The sequence below is a fragment of the Gouania willdenowi genome, chromosome 14, assembly GCF_900634775.1.
Source record: "Gouania willdenowi chromosome 14, fGouWil2.1, whole genome shotgun sequence".
NCBI classification, from domain to species: Eukaryota; Metazoa; Chordata; class Actinopteri; order Blenniiformes; family Gobiesocidae; genus Gouania; species Gouania willdenowi.
In genome coordinates, this window is record NC_041057.1 from 22,044,314 (window position 1) to 22,067,466 (window position 23,153).

At 36.7% G+C, this 23,153-nt stretch overlaps 2 protein-coding genes across 4 annotated transcripts; both read right to left on the bottom strand.

The window, feature by feature from the left end:
- Window positions 1–4,964: 4,964 nt before the first annotated feature.
- On the bottom strand, window positions 4,965–11,594 carry LOC114476166 (serine/threonine-protein kinase pim-2-like). Of its 2 annotated transcripts, none has more exons than XM_028467493.1 (8): window positions 11,474–11,594; window positions 9,527–9,865; window positions 8,323–8,417; window positions 7,454–7,504; window positions 7,149–7,364; window positions 6,398–6,575; window positions 6,123–6,293; window positions 4,965–5,081 (listed from the first exon to the last, which is right to left on the bottom strand). In XM_028467493.1, exons 1-8 carry the CDS (start codon window positions 11,520–11,522, stop codon window positions 4,987–4,989), a joined length of 1,194 nt encoding a protein of 397 aa, XP_028323294.1. In that variant the 5' UTR covers window positions 11,523–11,594; the 3' UTR covers window positions 4,965–4,986. The 2 variants fall into 2 exon arrangements, with proteins under 2 accessions (XP_028323294.1, XP_028323295.1); XM_028467494.1 differs by having other exon boundaries at window positions 9,527–9,862; window positions 11,474–11,564.
- A 3,445-nt stretch (window positions 11,595–15,039) lies between these two features.
- zfpl1 (zinc finger protein-like 1) lies at window positions 15,040–22,633 on the bottom strand. 2 transcript variants are annotated; one of them, XM_028466607.1, is made up of 9 exons: window positions 22,458–22,633; window positions 22,077–22,120; window positions 21,071–21,178; window positions 20,874–20,985; window positions 18,126–18,319; window positions 17,946–18,012; window positions 17,648–17,863; window positions 15,776–15,899; window positions 15,040–15,674 (listed from the first exon to the last, which is right to left on the bottom strand). In XM_028466607.1, exons 3-9 carry the CDS (start codon window positions 21,170–21,172, stop codon window positions 15,488–15,490), a joined length of 1,002 nt encoding a protein of 333 aa, XP_028322408.1. In that variant the 5' UTR covers window positions 21,173–21,178; window positions 22,077–22,120; window positions 22,458–22,633; the 3' UTR covers window positions 15,040–15,487. The 2 variants fall into 2 exon arrangements, with proteins under 2 accessions (XP_028322408.1, XP_028322407.1); XM_028466606.1 differs by lacking the exon at window positions 22,077–22,120.
- Between the last annotated feature and the right edge of the window lie 520 nt (window positions 22,634–23,153).

A 23,153-nucleotide genomic window follows, 5' to 3' on the forward strand; every position in this document is an offset into this window, starting at 1 on the left:
TGGATATGAAGGTTTTAAATTTGCTTACATACGCGGTTCTCTGGCCCCGCGGGCTTGGCCCCTAATAAGCAAACCTTCCATTGTACTCCACTCTGCTGCTGTCGACTGTTTCCCTCTTTGTCTGATAAATAATCCAAGAATTAGATGGAAGAAGCATTATATTTAAACATATTTATTGTTAAAGGTTCGTGCAAATAAACATGAGAAAACCCACTTAAATATTGAAAATAAAATATGTTTACAATGTTTTCATAAATTATTACGTTGGTGGTGTCATTGATTACTGGTTGCTGTGGTTACACATCATGGATTCCATCTGAGGATGACGTCCTTTCATCTGAGCAGAGTTAAAAAAAGAACACCACGCTTTCATCTGCATATGAAACCAGGACACATCAGTGAACTTGTTCAGACAGCGTTAGAACAGTCAGTCACTGTTTCACTTTAGTTTTTAAAGCCAGAAATAGCCAAATATTTTTCATCTGTGAAGACGACAGACATGGATCTAAAAACACAGCATACTGTGACCTCTAGTGGACCCCAGACAGATTGCAGTGTGACGGAGCTTCACCATACAGAGGAGGTCGGAAATTGTCCGACAAAAAATATTGAAGACCCACTTGTAAAAAAGAAAAAATCGAAGCCACGCCGCAGAAATCGGTCAAAGTTGAAAAGAGAAGCTGCTTTAAAGCAATTGTCTGAACAACAGAATGAGAGTTTACTGCAGGAGCAGAAGTTCACTTCAGAGTCCGAAGTTGAGATGATGAAGCTGAAAAATGAGAACCAGGGTCTCAGAGATGAATTGGTAAATCTCCAGCAGCAGTTGGATGCTACAAACGCTAGCATCTTAACACAGACGACAACCGAGGAGCAACTTCAGAAAGTGATCGTGGAATATCGGCAGCGAATACAAGATCTAGAGTTTGAACTCCAAGAGGAAAAGACCTCCAAAAAGAACGTGGCAAAGTTTAAGGTTGAGCTCCAGGAAAAGGAATGCATGCTGACTTCCATGAGGGAAAACTTTGATGCGAATACTCAGCAGCTACAGAAAGATCAAAATGTTTTAATTGAACAAATCAATTCACTTGTTGCTGAGATGAAGAAAATCAAAGATCAGGTGCATGAAAAGGAATTTGTGATTAGTAATTTGAAGAAGGAATTGCATGATCTTCAGAGCAAAATGGATGAACAAACCAATCCATTTCCTCTTGAGATTGAACATGAGACAACCAGAAAAGAGCTCAACAAACTTGACTGGAGAAATAAAGAATTGGAGTTGAAGTTGAAACCAACTGCTTTGGAGCAATATGCAGAAGCTCAGGATGATCTTAGTTTGATGGAAAACATGCTGGACTCCACGACGGAAAACTTGGATGGAATACCTCAGCAGCAGCAACAAGATCAAAATGTTTTAATTGAACAAAACCTTTCACTTGTTGCTGAGATGAAGGGAATGACCAATCAGATGTGTGGAAAGGATTTAGAGTCTATAAGTCTTAACGAGAAACTGAGTAATCTGAAGCTTCTGCCAACATCTGATTCCCAAAGCAATGAAGACGATGGCCCAGTGACAGAGGATGGGTGTGAACCTGGGGAAGCACTGAGCTCCACAGATGTTCCTTCAGTGGAGCTGCAGGCTGGGACCAATACTAGCTCTGCACAAGCAGGAGGCTTTTGGTCTCGCTGTGCACAAACCCTATTTTCACGCCGTGTTGTCGTTTCATCAGCCTGTGTAGCAGCACCAATACTAGCATACATGGTGGTTCGAGGACATCCCAGCTTCTCCAACTAGATGTTCATCTGCAATGACATCATGTGTCATGAGCACCGCTGGAGTGGCCATTGGGCGTACCGGGCGTTTTCTTATAGACTAAAAAACAATGTTAATAAAGTTATTATTTGATGTATTTTCTTTCTTTTTTGTTTCCTTTAATATGATCAGGGATACAATGTTATGCAGAGGTGTACTTGTAACAATTTTATAGACACATAATATTATTTATAGTCACGGCAGAGATTGTGGAGACGCAAAATATTTTCATCTATCTAGGGGGGCGTGACAGAAAATAATTGAGGAGCACTGTCCTAACCCCTAACCCTAAACGCTAACCCCTAACCCTACTCCTACCTAACCCCACGAGATCCCTCCAAACTCAAAAAAGACTCTACGTGCCAAGTTTCATGCTGATTGGACAAAACCCCAAAGAGGAATTTGAAAAAGTAGGTTTTTGATATGTAGTGACTTACAAAGAGCAATGTGCTGTGGGAGTGGGCGTGGCCGATGTCAGAAGATGCGACTCTATGTAGGGAACATGTGGATATGAATTTTATGAAGATGTGAATTAAATTGTGAAAGTTAAAGGCCAGAATGTTTTTGCAATTATAGCGCCACCTAGTGGTGCAATTTTTGGTATGGGTGGTCTTCTATATCTACCCTGTAAATTTCACTGCTCTCAACTTAATAATTCAGCAGAAATAAATGTTCATTTATTTATGTGATTTGATGTATTAAGCCACGCCCACTTTGACCAATCGTGAATAACTTTGAGATATCGCCTCAGGAGGGACCCAAGATCATACCCTCCAAATTTGGTAACAATTGGTCTTGCCATTTAAGAGATATAAATAATCATTATTTGTAGCGCCCCCTAGTGGTCTACATCATTTTATTTATTTTTTATTTATTCAATTTATTTCCGACATGGTTACATTCACTTTTTTTTTTTTTTTTGTACATGCCGAAAAAGGAGACGAGAGAAGCAGTTTGCTTATCTGGGTCCCGTCCCCTGTTTTACCATCGCAAATTTACATGGGTTTAAATGTCTCTCTGGTCAAACAATCTTGAGTTGTTCTGAACAGTCCTTTTTTGTGTATTTTCATCTGGAGTCAGTGTTGTCTTTTTTTTAATTTTTTTTATTTTTATTCCTCCTCCTCTCTATCGTTGTTGGTGTTGGCCTTGTTCCCTGCCAGACGTTGTTAGCATTCCTCCAGTTCAAGAATAGTTCCTCTTTCGAAGGTGTTTGGAAGGTTTTTCCCTTTTCATCCATAATGTCACCACTCGGGAATGTCTCTTTTGGACACACAAGTTTGCAGCTTGTTTTGTCTCTACATCAAGGTTAATCCAGCTGTTGTTAGTTCTATTGGCAGTGTTGTATTCTCCACTGTTCGATTTAACTTGTATAAACACATTATTATATCTTAGTTCATAAGCAAGGTAGTAATTTCATTGTACAGGAAAATGTGTTTCTAACTGCACATATGACAATAAACACTTTGAATTTAAATTTAATGTAATCCTTAATCACCCCACCACCTAGCAATTGAAATGAATAAATGACAGACCTTTTTTACTCTTGGTTTCCACATTTAATTCAGTCTCCGTAAAATAATCACAGTCTGAGTTTTGTTTCCAGTGTTTATATAGATCTGGGTCCATATCCATGATTACCATCAGTAGTCTTGTTGTTTAGGTGGATCCTTCGTATTTTCCCAAGTCTAACGTCGTTTTGATGAGGATTGGTTTTCTGTTCTCTTCTCCCAGTGGTGTGATGTAAATCCTGCAGTTCCTTGTCCACGTCTTTAGAATCTTTCCTCCTTTTTTTATTTGGCGTGCCTTCCATGCGATGCTAGCATTTTTTTTTTTCAGGCTTTCATTAATAAAAACCTTCGTTTCCTTCAGCTTTCTTCCTTGCTTCAGTAGTTCTCCTTTGAATTTCATATTCGTGAGGGTTATTTTTACAGCTCTGTTATCATTTTTCTTTGGCAGGAGATGGCAGGAGTTGATGTTGTCAGGGTTCAGGACAATGTCCTTCGACTCCAGGTAGTCAATGACCTGTTGTTCAATCGATTTTGTTTCTTCCTCACTCGCGTAACTCCTGGGTTTTATCTTTAGGCCTGTGATGATGACATCTTTCTCTCTTCCCTTTTGTTCCAGCAGTTCAACAATTTTATCTCTTCAGCATTTCTTTCATTCTTTTCTTTCAGTACCTTTGCTTCGCTTTGTAGGTTTTCCAGTGAGTTTTCCAGCGTCTTTTCCAACGACTTTATCTCGGCAGATAGGTTTCGTAGACCCTCGCGTATCATCTCCTTGACCTCTTCCAAACCCGAATTGGGTTCCGAAGGGCCTCCCTGCGGTTTTTTCACCATTTTCCTTCAGTCTTGGGCCCAATTTTTCAGGCTGTTCAGCTGTAGCCAGCTGTAGCCAAGGTCGTGTTATCGGAGTGAATGAAAACACGTCTGCTCTCTCCAAAGACCAGAAATTTAGGAACTCATTCAAATTTGGCGCATACCCTCACAGTCACATGCCAACTAAAGATCTCAGATTTGGTGTTGTTAGCATTTATTTTGACCGAGATATGCGCCAGTTTGCATTATTATAGCTAGCTAGAAAACTTTACTCGTTAATTATTTGCGCATAATTTACCCGAACAAACTCATTTAGTTAAATATTGTTGTTATTCGAAGCCTGGGCACAGCCTCAACTGCCAAATGTCTATGTAGATAATATCCTTTCTTCTTTTTTTTCTTCTTGTTCCGGGGAGGAAATCCTATTTCCCTTAAGCCAAAAATCACCAAATTTTTCAAAAAGGTTCAGTCCAATGCCAGATTGCCTCATGGTGACAATTTACTGTTTAAAATTTCAATAATTAAAGCTGCCTGGAGACAAAATCAGTTTAATCTATAGTGTAGGCCTCATAGATCAATTGAAATTGTTGTTTGTTTAAAAGTTTATTTTTATCTCCACTGTAAACACTCATTTTATTGACATTGTCAGAAAGGTTTTCGCATTGCATTGTGGGATGTTGAGTCCCATAGACAGATGCATAGAAGTGTTTTTACTTCATTCTAACATGATTTCTTGTGTTTCTTCACCAGACTCAGAGAACAGTGATTTGATTGAGAATATATTTGCACTTTATTTACATATTTACAGTTTAATTGTACATTTGCACACAGACACTGGTGTGGAAGTTCATTGAGTTTTTTTCAAACTCTGAGCCACGGGTGATCCAGCAGGTCATCTAACCCCAATCGAATGGCAGGATTTATCTTCAGGCACTGCATCACAAAGTTGTTTCCCACTAGAGAGTTAAATGAAAGGAAGATTTTAGAACAATGATTGTCTATAAATCAGAGGTGTCAAAGATTCAAAAAGGAGCTGCTATTTCTAATTTGATCAAAAGGGTCTCACCATAGTATATAAGGCTGTTATTTGTGCACGTGCACTTATTTTCCTATCATGTGCCACAGTTTTAACAATATCAGTTAATTGCAATCAATTAATAACAGGAAAAAAATAACGAAATACAAAAATTAACGCTGTTAATCGCTTATTTTTTCTTCTCATTGCGCGCGTTCACGGTATATCCAATACTAATGCATCGGCTACAACGGTAGAACATGAGAAGTCTTTGTGCGCATTAATTTTAGTTAAAAATAAAAACACACCAGATGAAAAACTAAAGCCGACTTGTGTGCAAATTGCGCAAGAAAGAGTGTGTGGATCAGCGGAGCTCTGCTAGCCTCCAGCCTTCCAGCGGAGCTCTACCACCTCAATGCTAACTATGTAGCAGCTAGCACGAACAGCGGTCCTTCAGACGCTACACTAGACTGAGTGGGTTCAGAGCCAAAATTAATAAATCCATGAGTTGTTAAAAATGTTATTTTTGATGTGCTAATTTACAGTACTGTGATTGATGGGTCTGTTTTATTTATTATATATTATCTGACGAAAATGTAATGTCTGTTAAAAACAATAAATGACTTTATGAAGCCCAATTTGTTATATATCAATGTTTTCAATCTGCCACAATAATGTAATTTAAATGAAAATACCTCAAGTTGAGGGCGTTTCTTAGCAAATTTTGAGTTGAGATTAAAAAAGACATTAATTAGATTTATTAATCACAAAGCATAATTAATTAATAGCACAATTTTTTTAATCTATTGACAGCACTAATCAGAATGTATTTTCATTTCAACAACGAAGGTAAAGTATTTTCAATCGTCATTATTTAGTGCTTATTATGCCATTATTACACTGGTTCGAACCACTTTGACTAAAATGAGTTTGACACCCCTGCTGGACAGTACAGTCAAGTGTTTGTGTTTGCATGACTTACATTTAGAGAGACGGTTGATGATCCGTCTTTTTCCTGTCACGTGTTCTAAAGTGCTATAGGTGACGCACGTGTACAGATTATGAATGAGGAGCCCGATCTGCCACACCGTGGTTTGTTCAGCCTGGTACTTTTTATGAGCAAAATACTCCGGTGGGGCAAAAGACAGTGTACCTAGAATCAAACAAATGGAACATAAAAAGCGGTCAGAACGAGAGTCAAAGAGGACATTTTGTGGATTCAAAGATGTGCAACCAAGAAAAGAATTAAACACCAACCAGACATCCGTTCATAGGGCACGTCTTTCACCCAATCACCACAGCCAAAGTCAATAATCTTCACAGATGGGGTTCCATTGGTGTTGGAAATCAGGATGTTTTCTGCTTTAATATCCCTGTGGAACACCCCATTTTTGTGCATTATAAACGCTGCTTTGAGGATTTGCTTGATGATAACCTGTAACAGAAAGAGACAGAAAGGTTACGGTTAGGCTGTCATTATACACATGTTTTATTTGCTAAATGAAACAAACTTCCACGATTTAGGATATCTACAAAGAATAAAGCTTGGCACACATGAGAAAAAAACAATTAAAAATACTAACTTTGCGTTGTTTAATGCATATGAATGCTAGCTCCTAAGCCCCGCCCCTTTCAAAGCTAAAGCTAAAGCTAAACTGCAGGCTAACGTGAGGAAAGTTGTTGCTAGCGGTCTTGAAACATCGCAGGAGAAACGCAGCACAAACACTTGGTAAACAAGCAAGGCAGGTCAAATTCTCTTATATGGGAACACTTTGGTTTGATGATGAAGTGTTTTGTTTTGTGCAAAAGTGAACAAACCTGATTTTAGTGTTTAAATGATTTTATTTATGATTAAGGAAAATTAATATGGATTTGGTTGACAAATAATCATGATTTCAATTCTGACTAAAATATTGGTGATTATCATTGTTTTCTATAATCAAGCAGCCCTAGGTTAGGGGCAGTGAGGGGACGAGTTTGGAGACAGAGTGAATAAAGTCGTGCTTACCTTCACTTCCTGTTCCTGCCATTCATGGTTCTTCTTTTTGCTGTAGCTATGCAGATCCATGGCATTGTCAGGACGTTCCATGACTAGGACAAACTCATCTTTAAGCTCAATGATATCCAGCAACTCAATGATTCCAGGGTTACTTTCGGAGCCTTTGGTGAGGTTACAGCCAGCGTGCAGCAACAGCAGCGCCTCAAAAACCAACAATTTCCCACCCTGGAAGTTTAGAAAACAAACAGCCCATGTTTCAAAAACGAGCCCCAAATCTGAGAATTTCTGCCATCATTGATGAGAAGTATACTTACATCCCCTTGCAAGTATTTCACCTTCGCCTTTGGAATATGTTTCAGGGCTACCTGCAAGACAAAAATCAAGCATTTAATCACATGGTTCATGGTTTTTAAACGCTAAAGTCACCGGGATTGTGTGTAACATGTGTCTATGTGATACACTTTTGGGTATTTTTGTAACACTTTTCACTGTAGTATCAAAACTGAAATCTGAACTAATCTGTTCTACCGATGTGTTGCTGTTGTTAGTGTAATTAAATTGTAATTTAGTTCTAATTCTATAACAACTGTCATTTACATTTAATTAAATGCAAACATGGGGAACAATGTTACAGTTCTATGGCTTACACACACATAGTTAACATTTATTTCTGTTTTTTTTGTAAAGTGTCCTTGGGTGGACATTCTACTTTTAAATAATAATAATAATAATAATAATAATAATAATAATAATAATAATAATAATAATAATAATAATAATAATTATTATTATTATTATTATTATTATTATTATTATTATTATTATTATTATTATTATTATTATTAGTTTCATATCAAGTTTACCTGTTGTTACCTGTCGTTTTTTTCTTGGATAAAGAAACCTAACAAGGTATCCAAGAGACGTGAAACAAATTAGATGATAGATAATATTTTTTAGTGTATCTTACAGCTGATTTAAGATATGGTTCAAAACTGAAAAGAGACGCTAACAGAAAGCTAACACAAGAGAAAGGGTCACAGTTAATAGTAATCAGAAAAAAATGTTGGTCGCTGGGGTCGTAATTGAGTTGTAATTGAACATTGAACTTAAATGTAATTGCAAAAATGTATTTTTAAAGGCTGAAAACACTACAACTGTGTGTAAATTGTGTGTATAAACTTACAGACTTGTCATCATTCAGGCGAATACCGGCATAGATGCTCCCAAAGCCACCTTTACCAAGCAGATTCTGCTCCTTGTAAACTTTCTTAAAATTCTCTGCAAACACACAAATGCACACATTGGTTTGAAAATGCAACAATTTATATGTTTGGACGATATTCTGCTGTGAACAAAAACACAGAAACACACACACAACTGTAACTTCTAAGATGACTTCATGAACAATCAAAGATCAATTATTCATCGAAAATCCTGATTTTTAATGTATATTAGGGTTGCACAGTTCATCTTATTTTAATCGAGATCACAATTTTGGTTGCCACAATTAAATAAACCTGATTGTCGGCAATATTTACATTTAAAATACGGGTTCTGCACTCGGTAATAGTGAATTTTACACAGTTAGCCTTTGGTACAATTTAAATTCTTGGGGTAATTGTTCTTTATTTATTTTTTCTATTTTGTATTTAAATTCCATTTTAAAGCTTAATTTTGCACTGTAAACCGTACACATGTTTGTTTCAAAGTAGTGCAATAAAACATGTTTTTCCCTAAAATGATAAATAATTGTGATATAATCGTGATTACAATATTGATCAAAATAATTGTGATTATCATTTTGGCCATAATCTTGCAGCCCTATTATTAACAAAGAAAATACAGACTAGGGCTGGGTGATATGGACCAAACCTTGTATCTCGATATTGTCAAAATGGCGATATATGATATAAATCTTTATCATTTTAATTCTAATGAAATCTCACCAGAAAGAAAATGAAGGGTTAATTTTGCTGATGCAAAATGCCACACAGACACATTTATTAACAAACTGTTGAAAAAAATGTCCTCCTATAAAGGACAGCATGTATGAGTGAGTTCTGTAGTTTGGCTTGTTTAGGTGAAGGTCTGGGTTGGGACACACTCAGTAATCCATCTAACTGTGCTTTTTCATGCTGTTCTGAGAAGCAGCGAATGCAGCAACTCCTAAAACAAGTGTTTTTAAACAAAATAAGCTATAAAAATATATATAAATTGATTTAGGCAATAATGTCATTTTCCATATTGCCAAACTAGAAAGCGCGATATATCTTGAATCTCGATACACGGCCCAGCCCTAATACAGACTGAAGCAGTAATCATTATTAGAAGTAAAATGAGTGCCCGCAATAATCACAACAAGGCTTGTTTAGCTTTGTTCATCTTACCTGTTTTTTGGATCCAGTATATCTCTGTTTCATCTACACAAGATGAGTCAGGGTATGATGACTCTTCAGGTGCAGGGTCATCCTGAGAATCGTGCTCCAAAAAGGGAATGCGAGCTGGTATGGTGGGTCCAATTATTTCATGTAGCTCAGACAGTGAATCGTCTGTGTCTACATCTTTGCAGTTCTCAGATATTTGGGTCTCCTCAAGCTTGGGTTTCTTATTGTTTGACAGTAGAACATTCTCATTGTCGAACTCTCTTTTCCGGCCCCTTCCCATTGGGAGCAGCCCGTGGGCCTCATCCTTGAGTGGGGCCTCAAACTGTCGCGGGATGGGTCCTTCTGAAAAGAAGAACATCAGCATGTTAGTGCGTCCTCCACATTTCTTGTTTATTTCAATGATTAGAAGCCAATGTTAGCACCGCTTAGTGTTCACTTCTAACAGAAAAACACAACAATCCATCTTTTTTCCAGGTTTGGGGTCAATTATAATTGTAATCGCGTAATTGATAATTAATTACAGTTATGGCGTAGTTGTAACTTTAAATATCTGTTGCTGTCGTAATCGTAATTGAATTGTAACTGGGTTCAGATAATTAACTTTGTAATTGTAACTGCCCTGAAAATACTATAAAAATTGTCAATTATAATTTAACGCAAAACTGGGGAAACATGTTACAGTTCTATGTACTGTTCTACACATATGTAGTTAGTCACCAGTGATCAAAATATGTCTTATATCAAGCTTTCCAGCATTTTACCATTTAAAAAACGGCAGCTGAGTTTTACCTGAATACTCGAGTAAACTGATGTTTACCTAACGACGAGTCGGCCGCTTTTCTGAAACAGTTCATTTTAAAACTATAGGCGCAAAGACTTTGTTGAATGAATCAACAACATTTTCTCGTATATGTGTGTCAATATTTATCTTGTTTTACTTTTTCCTACTTAATAATAATAATAATAATAATAATAATAATAATAATAATTATTATTATTATTATTAGTAGTAGTAGTAGTAGTAGTAGTAGTAGTAGTAGTAGTATTAGTATTATTATTAGTAGTATTATTGTTATTATATTACTATTATTACAATTACAATTATTACATAATTATTCAATATTTGTATTATATTAAGGCAAGGCAAATTTATTTGAAAAGCACATTTCATACAAGGCAATTCAATGTGATTTACATGATTGAAAAGTGCAACATAAACATGTAACAGTTTAAAAACAGCAATAAAAACATTTAAAAACAGCAATAAAAACATTTAAAAACAGCAATAAAAACATTTAAAAACAGCAATAAAAACATTTAAAAACAGCAATAAAAACATTTTAAAACAGCAATAAAAACATTTAAAAACAGCAATAAAAACATTTAAAATCAGCAATAAAAAAGTAGTTTTATCTGAAGATGCTGATAATAAATGTACCTGGTTGGGTCTGTGAACACTGAGCGGCTTTAGGATTGGTAGAGATTCTTCTTCTACTGATTATTAAAGGTTGTAAATGAACAGATTGCTGTGCTAGCGCCCCCTCAAACTGAGGTCAAACGCTGAATTGCTAGGTTTCATATCTGGTATGTGTGAATGTGCCGTTCTCATTCATTTATTAAGACCTGCGGCCCACGTGTGTGATCGACACAAAAAGCCTCCAATCACAATAAACGTGTTGTGCACCCCTCAACACTAATAAGTGATAAGAGATGAAGCTTTGTTTATTATGATTTTTTTGCCCCGCCAAAACAAATAGATGAGAGACAAGGCTGTTATAAATAACCCTTGACATTTTAGACTAATTTACAGCAAAGAAATACACATTTATCACAGATTTAAAGCTAAAAGGTCAGATATACACTCCCCTCTGAAGGAAATTTTCCCAGGAAAAAAAATTACCTTTAAAATAAATCTAAATTACACAGAGAAATTGAGCTGTAAACACTAACCTTTAGTCAAGTTCTGTACAAGCCCGGGAATCTTTCCTAGGAAATCCATAGATTCTCATAAGGTTTCAAATAACACTTGTTTTCATGAGAAAGTAGTTAAAATGACTGCTATCAAGTTTGTCAGATGGAAGACGAAGGTTCTACTGGCTGAGTTTCCATAGCAACTAAGGGTAAACAAACTGTTGGTTTTTTTTTGCTGAGGCTTGTAAGTGAGAGCTAGATAGATATTGATATTTACACTAATACAGTTATAATAATAATAATAATAATAATAATAATAATAATAATAATAATAATAATAATACTATTCTAATTGTTAAATTATTATTCAATATTTGTGTAATATTGAGGCAAGGCAGGCCAGGCAAATTCAATGTGCTTTACATGATTGAAAACTGCAACATAAACATGTAAAAGTTTAAAAACCAATAAAAACATTTAAAATCAGCAGTAAAAACATTAAAATTCTCTCTCTCAGTCAAACACAGAGTAAGAGAAGTTGCTGACTTCAGCACTGCTGCAGTTTGTTCCACTTCTTTTAAAAAACAAAAATAATATTGAAACAGTAACACTTAACAAACTGAGTTTATTATAATTTATTTAAAAGAATACAATGAAGAAAAATATTTTTAAAATGCAAAGCACCAAACACCCCTTACGAAAAAGAAGTCTATTTAAGTGTGCTTAGGGTATACTTATTTTAAACTGAAAATTAAAAGGGATACTTGCATTTTTCATTTTATGTACTAATCAAAGATACATTTAAAAGCACATCACTTTATCATATTTGCAGTACACTGAAATGTATACATTAAAATCCAAGTATATTTACTTCATACTAATAAATACATTTCTCCCCACATTATAATGGCTTTATAGCGATAAAATGCAACACATTTTAGGATTGGTAGAGATTCTTCTTCTGCTGATTATTAAAGCTTGTAAATGAACAGATTGCTGTGCTAGCGCCCCCTCAAACTGAGGTCAAACGCTGAATTGCTAGGTTTCATTTCTGGTGTTAATATTATTACTATTACATTTATTAAATAATTATTCAGTATTTGTATAATATTAAGGCAAGTGTTTTGTGTATTTTCCTGATATTTTTGTTCATTTTGGTTGTCATTTGGTGTATTTTTCATTAATTAGGGTCTGAAGGCCATACTGGTCGTAGGAATCTACTGTTTTTTGCTATTTTTGGCTATTATTTTCCTTTTCGGAAATGTCCCTCAGGATTCCCAAAGTTTTAACAAAATTTGCACGCACCTCAGGCCTGTTGGAAAAATAGATATTTTGGCAAAATGAAAAAAATCGCAAAAAAATGGCTGCAATGTGCGCATTATAGACTCCAAAAATACGATGGAACCGCATGACCCGCAGGTTTTTCCAATTCATACAAAATTCGCCACATGTATTCTTGACCCTAAGATGAACAAAAAGTAAAATTATGACCACGCCCAAAACCAAACAGGAAGTCAGCCATCTTTGGTCAAAAAATGGTGAAAACGCATTTGCACAAACTAGTCTGAGGGGCTTCATGCGATTTGTTTCAAACTCTGCCGGAACACTTCGGACCCACTGAAGATTAAAAATCATCGAAATAATTTGCGTGTCTCTAACGGTTTGGTCGTGCGTGCATTACGAACGCAACTCAAAAACGAGCACAAACTGTGATGAACCCGCAAGACCTGCAGGTTTGTCCTATTCATACAAAATTCGCCGCATGTATTCTTGACCCCAATAATGAGCAAAAAGTTACGGATGATTTTGCCCAAAACCAAACAGAAAGTCGCCCATCTTGGGTTAATGGCGTTTTGCTTTTGCGCAAACTAGTCTGAGGAGCTTTACTCGATTCACTTCAAACTCGGCTAGAACACTTAGCTACTGAAGATTAAAAATCATCTCTAACGGATTGGTTGTGTTGCAACTGGCCATTTAGCACGCCATAAAAGAAAAGTGCATATAACTTTCAAATGCAAAGTTCAAACTATTTCATATTTGATACATATGTTGACTGTCCATCCCTAAACAACTCAATGTGAAAATTACCCATCATGCCTTGCGTTCTCAGAGGCCGCCGCTTTTAGTGCCGTCCGACACTTATAGCTCTAGCGGAAAAACGATATGTCGTGTTGACTTCAAAATAGTGTTGGATGAATCTTATAATGGGAGCAGGTCGTTGATGGAAAAAAATCAGTCTCTGATTAGTGGGAGGGGCCTATAATGTTACCGGAAAATCCTTCACCATCACATTCTAAATGCTTTATCTTGGCTATTTTTCAGTGGATTTGCATCAAATTCACTGCGTGATTTTTAACTGGTTTTCCATTTTATACTGGGTTTTTTTGACGGGCGATATTTTGCACGCCATAATAGAAAAACCACTATAACTCTCATATACAACGTTCAAACAGCCTCATATTTGATACACGACTGTCCAGCCTTAAACAAGAATCAATGTGAAAATTACCCATCATGCTTTGCATTCTCGGATGGCGCACGCCTAATAGACAACCACTATAACTCTCATATACAAAGTTCAAACAGTCTCATATTTGATACACATGGGTTACAAACCCCGGCCACTCTTTCTGATTCTACGACGCCGCTTGCGGTTTTAATTGATTTTGTAATTGTAATAGCCATGGAAATTCTATAAAAACTGATTATAATTCAATGTTTCAGTTCTATCTACAGTTTTACACATATGTAGTAAACACTTAATAAAAATATGTTTCAGCTTCATATAAAGCTCTCACACATTTTACCATTTAAAAAAATAAATAAGAAAGAAAGAAATCTCGGGGTATACTGACACAAAAATTACTTCCTGAGGATAAAAAAAAAAAAAGTAATTAAATTGTAATTGGAAAAAAATGCTGGTAACTGTAAACAAATTGTAATTAAACATGGGTAATTGAAAATGTAATTGTAACTGAAAAATGTAATTGACCCCAATTTTTTTGGATCATTTTTTTATCTTTGCACTATATGTCATGTAAATTATTCACATTTGTTTTATGTTACCTGTCTTTTTAATATGCTCTGTGTGTGTTTTTCTATTGCTGATGTTTGTTTTATAACACCACCAACCTGCTTCAACTGGTTGGTATTAATGTAATTAGGCCCCTGGCTACAATCTCACATATTTACATGTGTATATATATGTACATATACATTTATAGTCCCATTTTCAAAATTCCTTTGATCTCCTTAATTATTCATTAAAGTATTTTATTCTCTAAGAAACAGTCTGCAGTATAGTTAATCTACATTGAGATGGTAAATGCACATTTGCAAAGACATTTCTGTGTGCAGATAAATGTTATATAACAATAAAAAAGCTTGCCTTTTCATTTTCATTAATAAGTATATTAATAAGTATATTACGCTCTCTCTTGTAGAAGAGAGTTTGATCTCAATGAGACTGCATGGAAAAATGAAGATTTGAAAAAGAAAAGGCAGTTAAAGGGTTTTTAATAAGCTCACTGCAAATGAAAGGAAATAAATGGCACGGGTAGATGAGAGCTGTTGACACACAACGTTAAGAAATAATTAAAGTGTAGTGTTTTGCACAGTATTGTTATTTAATGCAAGGCTGAAACCCTCGAGGAAAATGTACATACAAAAATAAAAGCAAAGCACTCAATAATTACACAGCATGTGTTGTATAGTGTATGGATCAAACAGAGTGGACATTATATTCATTTGTTATTTACATTTTCAACATTTCTCAGGAACGTGTAGAGAAAAACCTAAAATGAATCCAAATATAAATACTGGGTCTCTAACACTCTTAACCCTTCCACAGATAACTGTGCTTCCCATTCTAACCACTCCTGACTATTGTGTTTTAATGGTGTTAGAATAACCTTCACGACCCATTCAGGCCATGTTGTAGCTAAACAGCGCCATCCTCTGGACTAATTTGAGTGATGAACGTCCCATTTGGACTAAAGTTGTAAATGGGTTTTTGTAGAGCAGACAAGAAAATAAAGATATGAAAGTTTGGGTTCAGTTTTTCCCCACACGGATGTTTGGGTTCATTAGAGGATCCAAGTTTGGGTCAGAGCTGGCTGAGGCACGTCCAAGTTTAGCCATAATGATGATCAGCGTAAAGAATCCTAGAACGCCAACTAGGAAGAGCACGAAGAGCCGCTGTTTCCATGGCAGAGATTTAATTTTTCCACCAGTGCGATTCCTGGAAAGGTTCCAAAGCAATATTTGAGTCACAAAACAAGACGACAGCATCTATTTTTTATGATCCTTGAAACAAAAGAAACAATTCTTCTCACAACTCACTTTAGAATTCGAGCAAACCAACTCAACGCTGGCCGTCGTCGATACTTGTCGTCATCGAAGTCGATCTGCGTAACAGAACTGTGCGCGACATCCCCAGTGCCGTAGATCTTTCTGGGTGATGATGCTGAAGAAGGAAAGAAACTTTTGAAGATGTTCAGCATATGTCTACATTTTAACCTGTGAGAGAAAGAGTTTCAAACATGTAGCGTCAGGGTTCTCGCCAGCGCTGATGAGCGTAGGGGATTTTCTGCAGTTTTTTCCTTTTTTAAACGGTACCGCCGTAATAATTGTTGCACACTTGGACACAAAAGGGACTTCCAGGCATTCATGGGTTATTTTAACTCTCTTTCTAATCTGCATGACCGAGAAACATATTTATCGGCCGCACCATCTATTGAATGAAGGCAATTTGCTCGGATGCTCCCGTCTTTACCTGAGGACCCCACCGCCATTTAGCTACCCCGATGCTGCTTGTCTGCATCCTCCATCCAATATAAACAGTGATGCTTCAACCGGGACATAGTGTGTATCAACACATGACGCTGCTCGACTCGTCGTGTACTGTCTGCCACAGGTGCAAGAAAAGTTGATGGTCTGTAGATGTTGCAGGAGGAGAAGTAGGAAGGTGGCTGAGTCATTGCACAACGTGATTTATTTTAGGTCAACAAATTGTTATATCTTGATTTTATTTGTAAATCATTAATAGCCTCTGTAAAAAATAATAATATCTATTTCAATAGTTTACGCACAACAGATCATTCTGAATGTGAATATCGTCAGGTTGAAACGAGTTCAGGCTTAAAGAGACATCGGCTTCATTCTGGTCGGATAGGTTCGGGTCGTGTTATCTCAGGTCAAGTCTTCTTTTTTCGGCTTGACTGTGTGCATCCTCGTGCGTTTGTGTAATGAGGACATGTACCAAGAATGACTAACTCTCCAACTACATTCATCATGACCCTTCACCTATTCAACAAATAACTTTTAGCTTTAAAGTAAGGCTGAAACAAAGATAAAAGGAAACAACAAAAAACCCCAACTTTAGCTTTACTTCACTAAATTTCAACATTTTCCACACCAGTGGCACTCAATCATGCACCACACATCTCCCTATGCTATGAACAATTCCTTGTGAGAACCCTGGGCGTACAGGCCAAAACCAGCCTGTGTAATTGTAATTATTATCTGTTGTTTATCAAATGTAAACATTTTCCAAATGTACTTTTACTGATTTACAATAAAACAAAAGGAAAATATAATTATTTACAGATTATTCTCTAACTCCATTTAACATGACATTCACCAATTCAATTAAAAAACTTTAGCTTTACTTCATGAAAATTGGCCTTCAGAGGGTAATCTAATCTAATCTTTATAAAAAAAAAAAAAAAAAGGGGGGGTGGTGGTTAAGGATGCTGGGCTTGTAATCGGAGGGTTGCCGGTTCAAGCCTCACCGGGGCCATCACTGTGGGATGTTGAGCAAGTCCCTTAACCCCGAACTGCTCCCCAAGCGCCGCAAAATGGCTGCCCACTGCTCCTCAGGGATGGGTTAAATGCAGAGGACGAATTCCATTAATGTACTAACATTACATGGCCAATTAAAGGCGAAAGCCCCGATTTAATCTTAATCTTTAATCTTTAATCTTTAATAACTTTCAAAATGTTCTGGTGGGGGATGTGCCCGGACCCCTCTACAACACTTGTGCCGGCAGCGCTCGGTCACGCATCTTGCCATCCGCCTACGCTGTGAACATATCTTGGTGAGAACCCTGGTATACTTAAATGGGGAGGGGGTAGTAAGTATGGCCAACATGATCAGATCAAAGCAGAGTGACAAAAGCGAGCAGGAGAAGGCCCAGCACCCTCTCTCTCTACCTGTGTGTATTGTAATGGTGTCACTGGTGCTGGTGCTGGTGGAGGTGGGGGTGGTAGAGTTTGTAATGTTGACCACGGTGTGCTCCTGCACGTTCTGGTTCCAGTTGTTCTGAGGAGCGCTGTAGTTGTCCTGTGTGGCTGCGGAGGCGGAGCTTTGTGAGGCGTCGCTGCTGCTGTTGTAAGCATGGCTGGAGAAAACCTGACTCTGCTCCTTTGCTGTGGAACCCAAAGTAAACCATGTGATCACCTCGGGCCCACGGACTTTAAACTAAATCTTTTTACAGAGATTATAGCTCACCTTCTATTATTGACCAATCCCGATAATCTGTGGTATCGACATCTGTGGTCTGACTGAGATCCTCAATCTATGATTACATGACACAGGAAGTCATCTGAACTCATATCTTACATCAACTCATATAAACCAGACATTAATTTACAGTAGTTCTAAAAGACGTTTATATTAAGTCAGTCTTACCAGTGGTAACCCCAAACCAGCTCTTGCCCAGTTTACAGACGACAGCTGCTCCTTCAGGACGTCGGCCACTGGGCTGGCCAGGTTGGTGGGAGGAAACACTGGACCCTGACAGGTGGGACACTGGTATCCTGCTGGTGCAGTGTGGAGGGGCAGCCGAGCAGCCAAGTCATTTAGACACGACCAGTGAAACACATCTGTGAGAGGAGAGGAATGACTGACGAATGACAAAATGACTCGACGTGTGTGTGTGTGCGTGCGTGCGTGCGTCCCTGCGTGTGTGTGTGTGTGCATATTATGACATCAGCAAGATGTGGAAACTATACTTTTAAAGGAATTCAAATCGTTCTGTCTGATACAAGCTGCAAAAAAAGTGGATGTTTCTGTTTGATATGGTTGTAAATGGGCAGTAAGTATCCGTTAAATTTCCATAGAACCTAAGCTAAAAAATGTTGGGAATATCCAAAAATAGTATTAGTAATATTATTATTGTAATTAACCAGAACGTCAATACCTATCATATCCAAACATATATATGAGCATCCATGCTGACTAAATACAGTTAAAAAACATAACATTAAGTTTCAACAGAAGTATTTATTGGTAGAGCTTTACAATTATTAAAGTCTTGTTTTTTTTTTTTACAACTTGCAGAAAGTAATACAATCTTAATCATCAAAAAGGTGATTTCAACTCAATAACTTCATAAAACTCAATGACACTGAAACCAATAATAGCTCTTTAAGCACAAACAGTGCAGTGTTGGATAAATTATTTGACTGAACAATGTTGAGTAAAATATGAATCATCTTCCTGACCCTTCATTTGAAAACTAAATCTTCCTATTCTCAAGTATACTTGCAAGAAATCTGGCTGTTTAAGTCAGGAAAATGCTGTAATAATAATATTTCCACAGCTGTAAATAACATCCCTGTTCAGAGCCAACCTTCAATTTAGTAAATTCCCTGTTGATTCCCATTAAAAGTTTCCAACTATAAAAAATCCCAGAATTTTGCCCCCCAACAGTAGTGAAAGGTCTGTTCACTTCCCATCTCTGTCTGTTCATCCCTTCAGTACAGACACAGACAGAGAAACACGTTTGTACTTTGACTCAGCACTTAAATATAAATCTGTTTATTATTGTTGTATTAATGGTTATACATAAGAGGGTTTTTAAAGACAGAAGCTGTTTGTGTTTAAATTTTCAGCATAACTTCAGTTTAGTTACAAACATTTGTTAAATTGTAGGAAACAATGTCCAGCTCATGATTAGAGGTGTGAAAAAAAAATGGATTTCACGATATATCGCAATTTTTTGGGTGCCGATTTTAAATTATTTTTTTTTAAATCAATTTGAAAAAATATTTATATATTTGATCGATATTTTTGTTATTGTAATTTTCACATTTTCGTGGATGTGTGTTTTCTACTGCTGGAGACATTGTCACTTCTCAGCAGAGCAGCCTAACTACTTGGCATGTTGACCAGCTCCTGTTCCTACATAAAAACCTTGAAAATTGTGCTATTTCCGCACCTCCACGCCGGTAGATGGCGTCGTAGAGCCACTTTGCTGTGTGGCGCGGCGCAATTTCTGTAGTAAAGGCAGTCACAGTGGCAAAAGCGGACTGAATCAAATCCCAAACAACATGGCTAACAAAATAACACCTCCACAGTACAAAGCTGTCGTTTGGAAGTACTTTGGCTTCCAACTTAAAGGGAGTTTAAGCTTGATAAGGACAACGCCGTCTGCAAGATTTTCCTTGCTCCTGTGAAATATTGTGGGAACACGACTAACTTACGAGCTCACCTAGCAAGACATCATGTTGAGGTGTTAGCAGAGAAACAGTCGCATCTCTACGTTTCATTTTAATATTAACTGGGTAGAAAATTGCAATATATTGTGGTATCGTGATAGCGTGATAATATTGTATCATGACCAGTGTTGGGAACATTACTTTAAAAAAGTAATTAGTTATAGTTACTCACTACTTGATACCAAAAGTAACTGAGTTAGTAAGTTAATTACACTATAATAAAAGTAACTCATTACCAAGGAAAGTAACTATTTGTGTTACTGTTAAAAAAAAAAAAGCTGCTATATGTCAAAGAATTCAGATTTCTTAGATGCGTGTGTCGTTGTGAGGTGCTTCATTAAATTTAAGTTGCTTACAACGAATGTCGACAAAGTCTTCGCTCCTGGATATAATGAACACTTCACATGCACGTTCTTGCCTTTGACCACAATTAATTCAAAGTAGTATTTGTATCGTCACCTTAAAAATGCAAACTTTTCATTGGACTGCGCCACGCTCACCACCTCTGCTGCTTCATCAAATCTGTTGTGGTTGTGTGTGTGTGTGTGTGTGGCACATGTGTAAAAACACTGGCTCTGATTGGCTAACATGAAATATGACGCCGCTTTAGCCAATCATAATCGCTCACCTTGATTTTAACCCACCTCCTCACTACAGCTGCGTATGAAGCCAGGGGTGCTTTCGGATCACAGTTTGTTTAATCAATGCATGTAACGCACCACATTTAACGTTCAGTAACGTGAACGGCGTTGTAACGGCGTAAAAAGTTAATAGTTAGGTTACCCCATTACTGAAAAAAAACCGCTGTTATTTCAAACACTGGTCATGACCCAAGTATCATGATACATATTGTATTGCAACATCCTTACCAATACTCACCCCTACTCATAATTGTATTATTTCTCTGACCATAATGGGAATCACTGCTTCCTCTTACCGTAACAGGCCAGTCGCACTGTTTCATGTGCACTGAGAGGACTGTTGCACAGAGCACAGTTGGGGTTGTAGTCACTGTCCTGAAGCCACTGCAGGTAGGACTGGACAATGCACTGTGTGAGGAGACGGGCAACAAGTTTAGTGTTTTTATGCCACGCTGCACGTGTTGCACAAACAATGTGATGATTAACAACTGACCTTGTTGTGATTGGAGACGAGACAGTGCTCGCACACATTCACACGGTGCTCAAAGCAGAATAAATTGGTCACCTTTCTTTTTGGACACTTGCAGAGACCCATGGCCACCTGCGAGGATTACAGGACAAACGCACAATTCAGGATCAGTTTGAAGAGTTTAAAGCTAAGGATAAAGATAAATCTTTATTGATTCCCCGTAGGGGGAATTTATATGTCATAGCACAGGTACAGGAAAGAAACAGTGAAGGACAATATTTCAAAACTATAGTAATAAAATTATGATAAAAAATAAATACATTATTAACTCAATAAAAGCAATAATTTATCTATTTTCTATAAATAACGTGCAAGTGACTGTGATAATACAATCACACAAAGTGGGAATTCAATAAGCGACAACTTCTTTAGTCTCCACATGAGAAATAGAATGTTACTTTTGTTGTATCAGTTAAGTGTTTAAATACACACACAAAAAAATTATTCCCTGAAAATAAATAATAATAATTGGAAAAAAAAAAAAAAAGATTGTGTAAGCTTGCATTTGAAATGCTTTTAAGAAAAACATGTTTCAGGCTTATTTAAACAGTTAAAACTCAACACTTTTAGGCCAAATCGAATACTTATGCCCTATCGAATTATATTATCGCGGATGAGGAAATAATAACCCTTTCTTAAAAACACTATATGAAAAATACATCAGACTCATAGCGTCTATCCTTCAAATCAAGGCCAACAACAAAGATGATGTGGCAAAGGAGAGGCAGTCGTCAATGTCATCAATGACACACTCACTCCACATTATAATTACTGTCGTAATTATATCAAAAGCCTGTGCATTAATATTAATAGAAATTGTTCAAAATAGTTTGCAAAATAAATGACTAACTGACTTCCCCTTTGATGGGTTAATGCTGAATAAACTATAAGCTCAGCTTTAGACAAAAATCCACCATACTATAAAAACCATTAAAAGCTGATTATGAACCTAATATGTTGATTATGGCACCTTTCATTGTTGAAATGTATTAGACAGCGTTTGGATATGTTTACCTTGATGTTGTAAGAGAGAGAGAGAGAAAGAAAAAAACTAATTTTCAACATTTATTAAAGGGTTTGTACATTTAATTGTCATATTTATATTGTGATATCAATAAACACGCTCCAAAGCTAGCATATTATCTTAAGGGTGAGACAGAACATCAGCACTCCACAGTGTGAATGAATCAAACTACAACAGGTAATAATAACACCTCTTTTCTGAATCAAACGTAGCTCATGTAGGTTAGCCTTTAGCTTAGCTGCTAGTCACCAAGTGACTACTGCTAGCCTGCTAATGCGGCTAACTGCTAATGTGCTGCTGGTTCTGAAGCTTAACGCGTACAAATACCTGTGACACAGACTTTATTCGGATCCTGTTGGATTCAGGTAACAGACAGGCCTGTCATTGATGCTTCCGTGTCACACGGACATGAAGATGTCAGCTCCAATAGCCTGTGTCACTTGTCAGACCTCAGCAAACTTGTTCCTGTGTTTATGTGCCACGTCTCTTCCGCCTCTGCTTCTTCTTCGTGTCCTGATTATGTCAAATCATAGGGCGTTTTCTGCCCTCTAACGACTAGACAGTGGTACTGCGCCTAAATACCTTTTCCATGACTGTAACAAGTCAGAATCAGAATTAATTTATATATTCCAGGGGGAAATTACTTTTGTTACAGCCGCTCAAGAAAATATCACAAATAAATTTAATAAACGTTAAACAAAGACGAAAGAATAAACAGTAAAAAGTATATAAGACTGTTAAAAAATACGGATTAGATACACACATTACAGTGGTAAAGAAAAAAAAGATAGATACTACTACTACTACTACTACTACTAATAATAATAATATCAATAATAATAATAATAATAATATACAAATATGATACAGACATTTACAACAATATTAATACAAATATACAAATATGATACAGATAATTACAACAATCAAGCTGTGAGGTTACAGTAATGCATTATACAGTTTGATGGCCACATTCTGTCACTGACCAGCACATTATGCAGTGGGTGAGACTCACTGAACAAG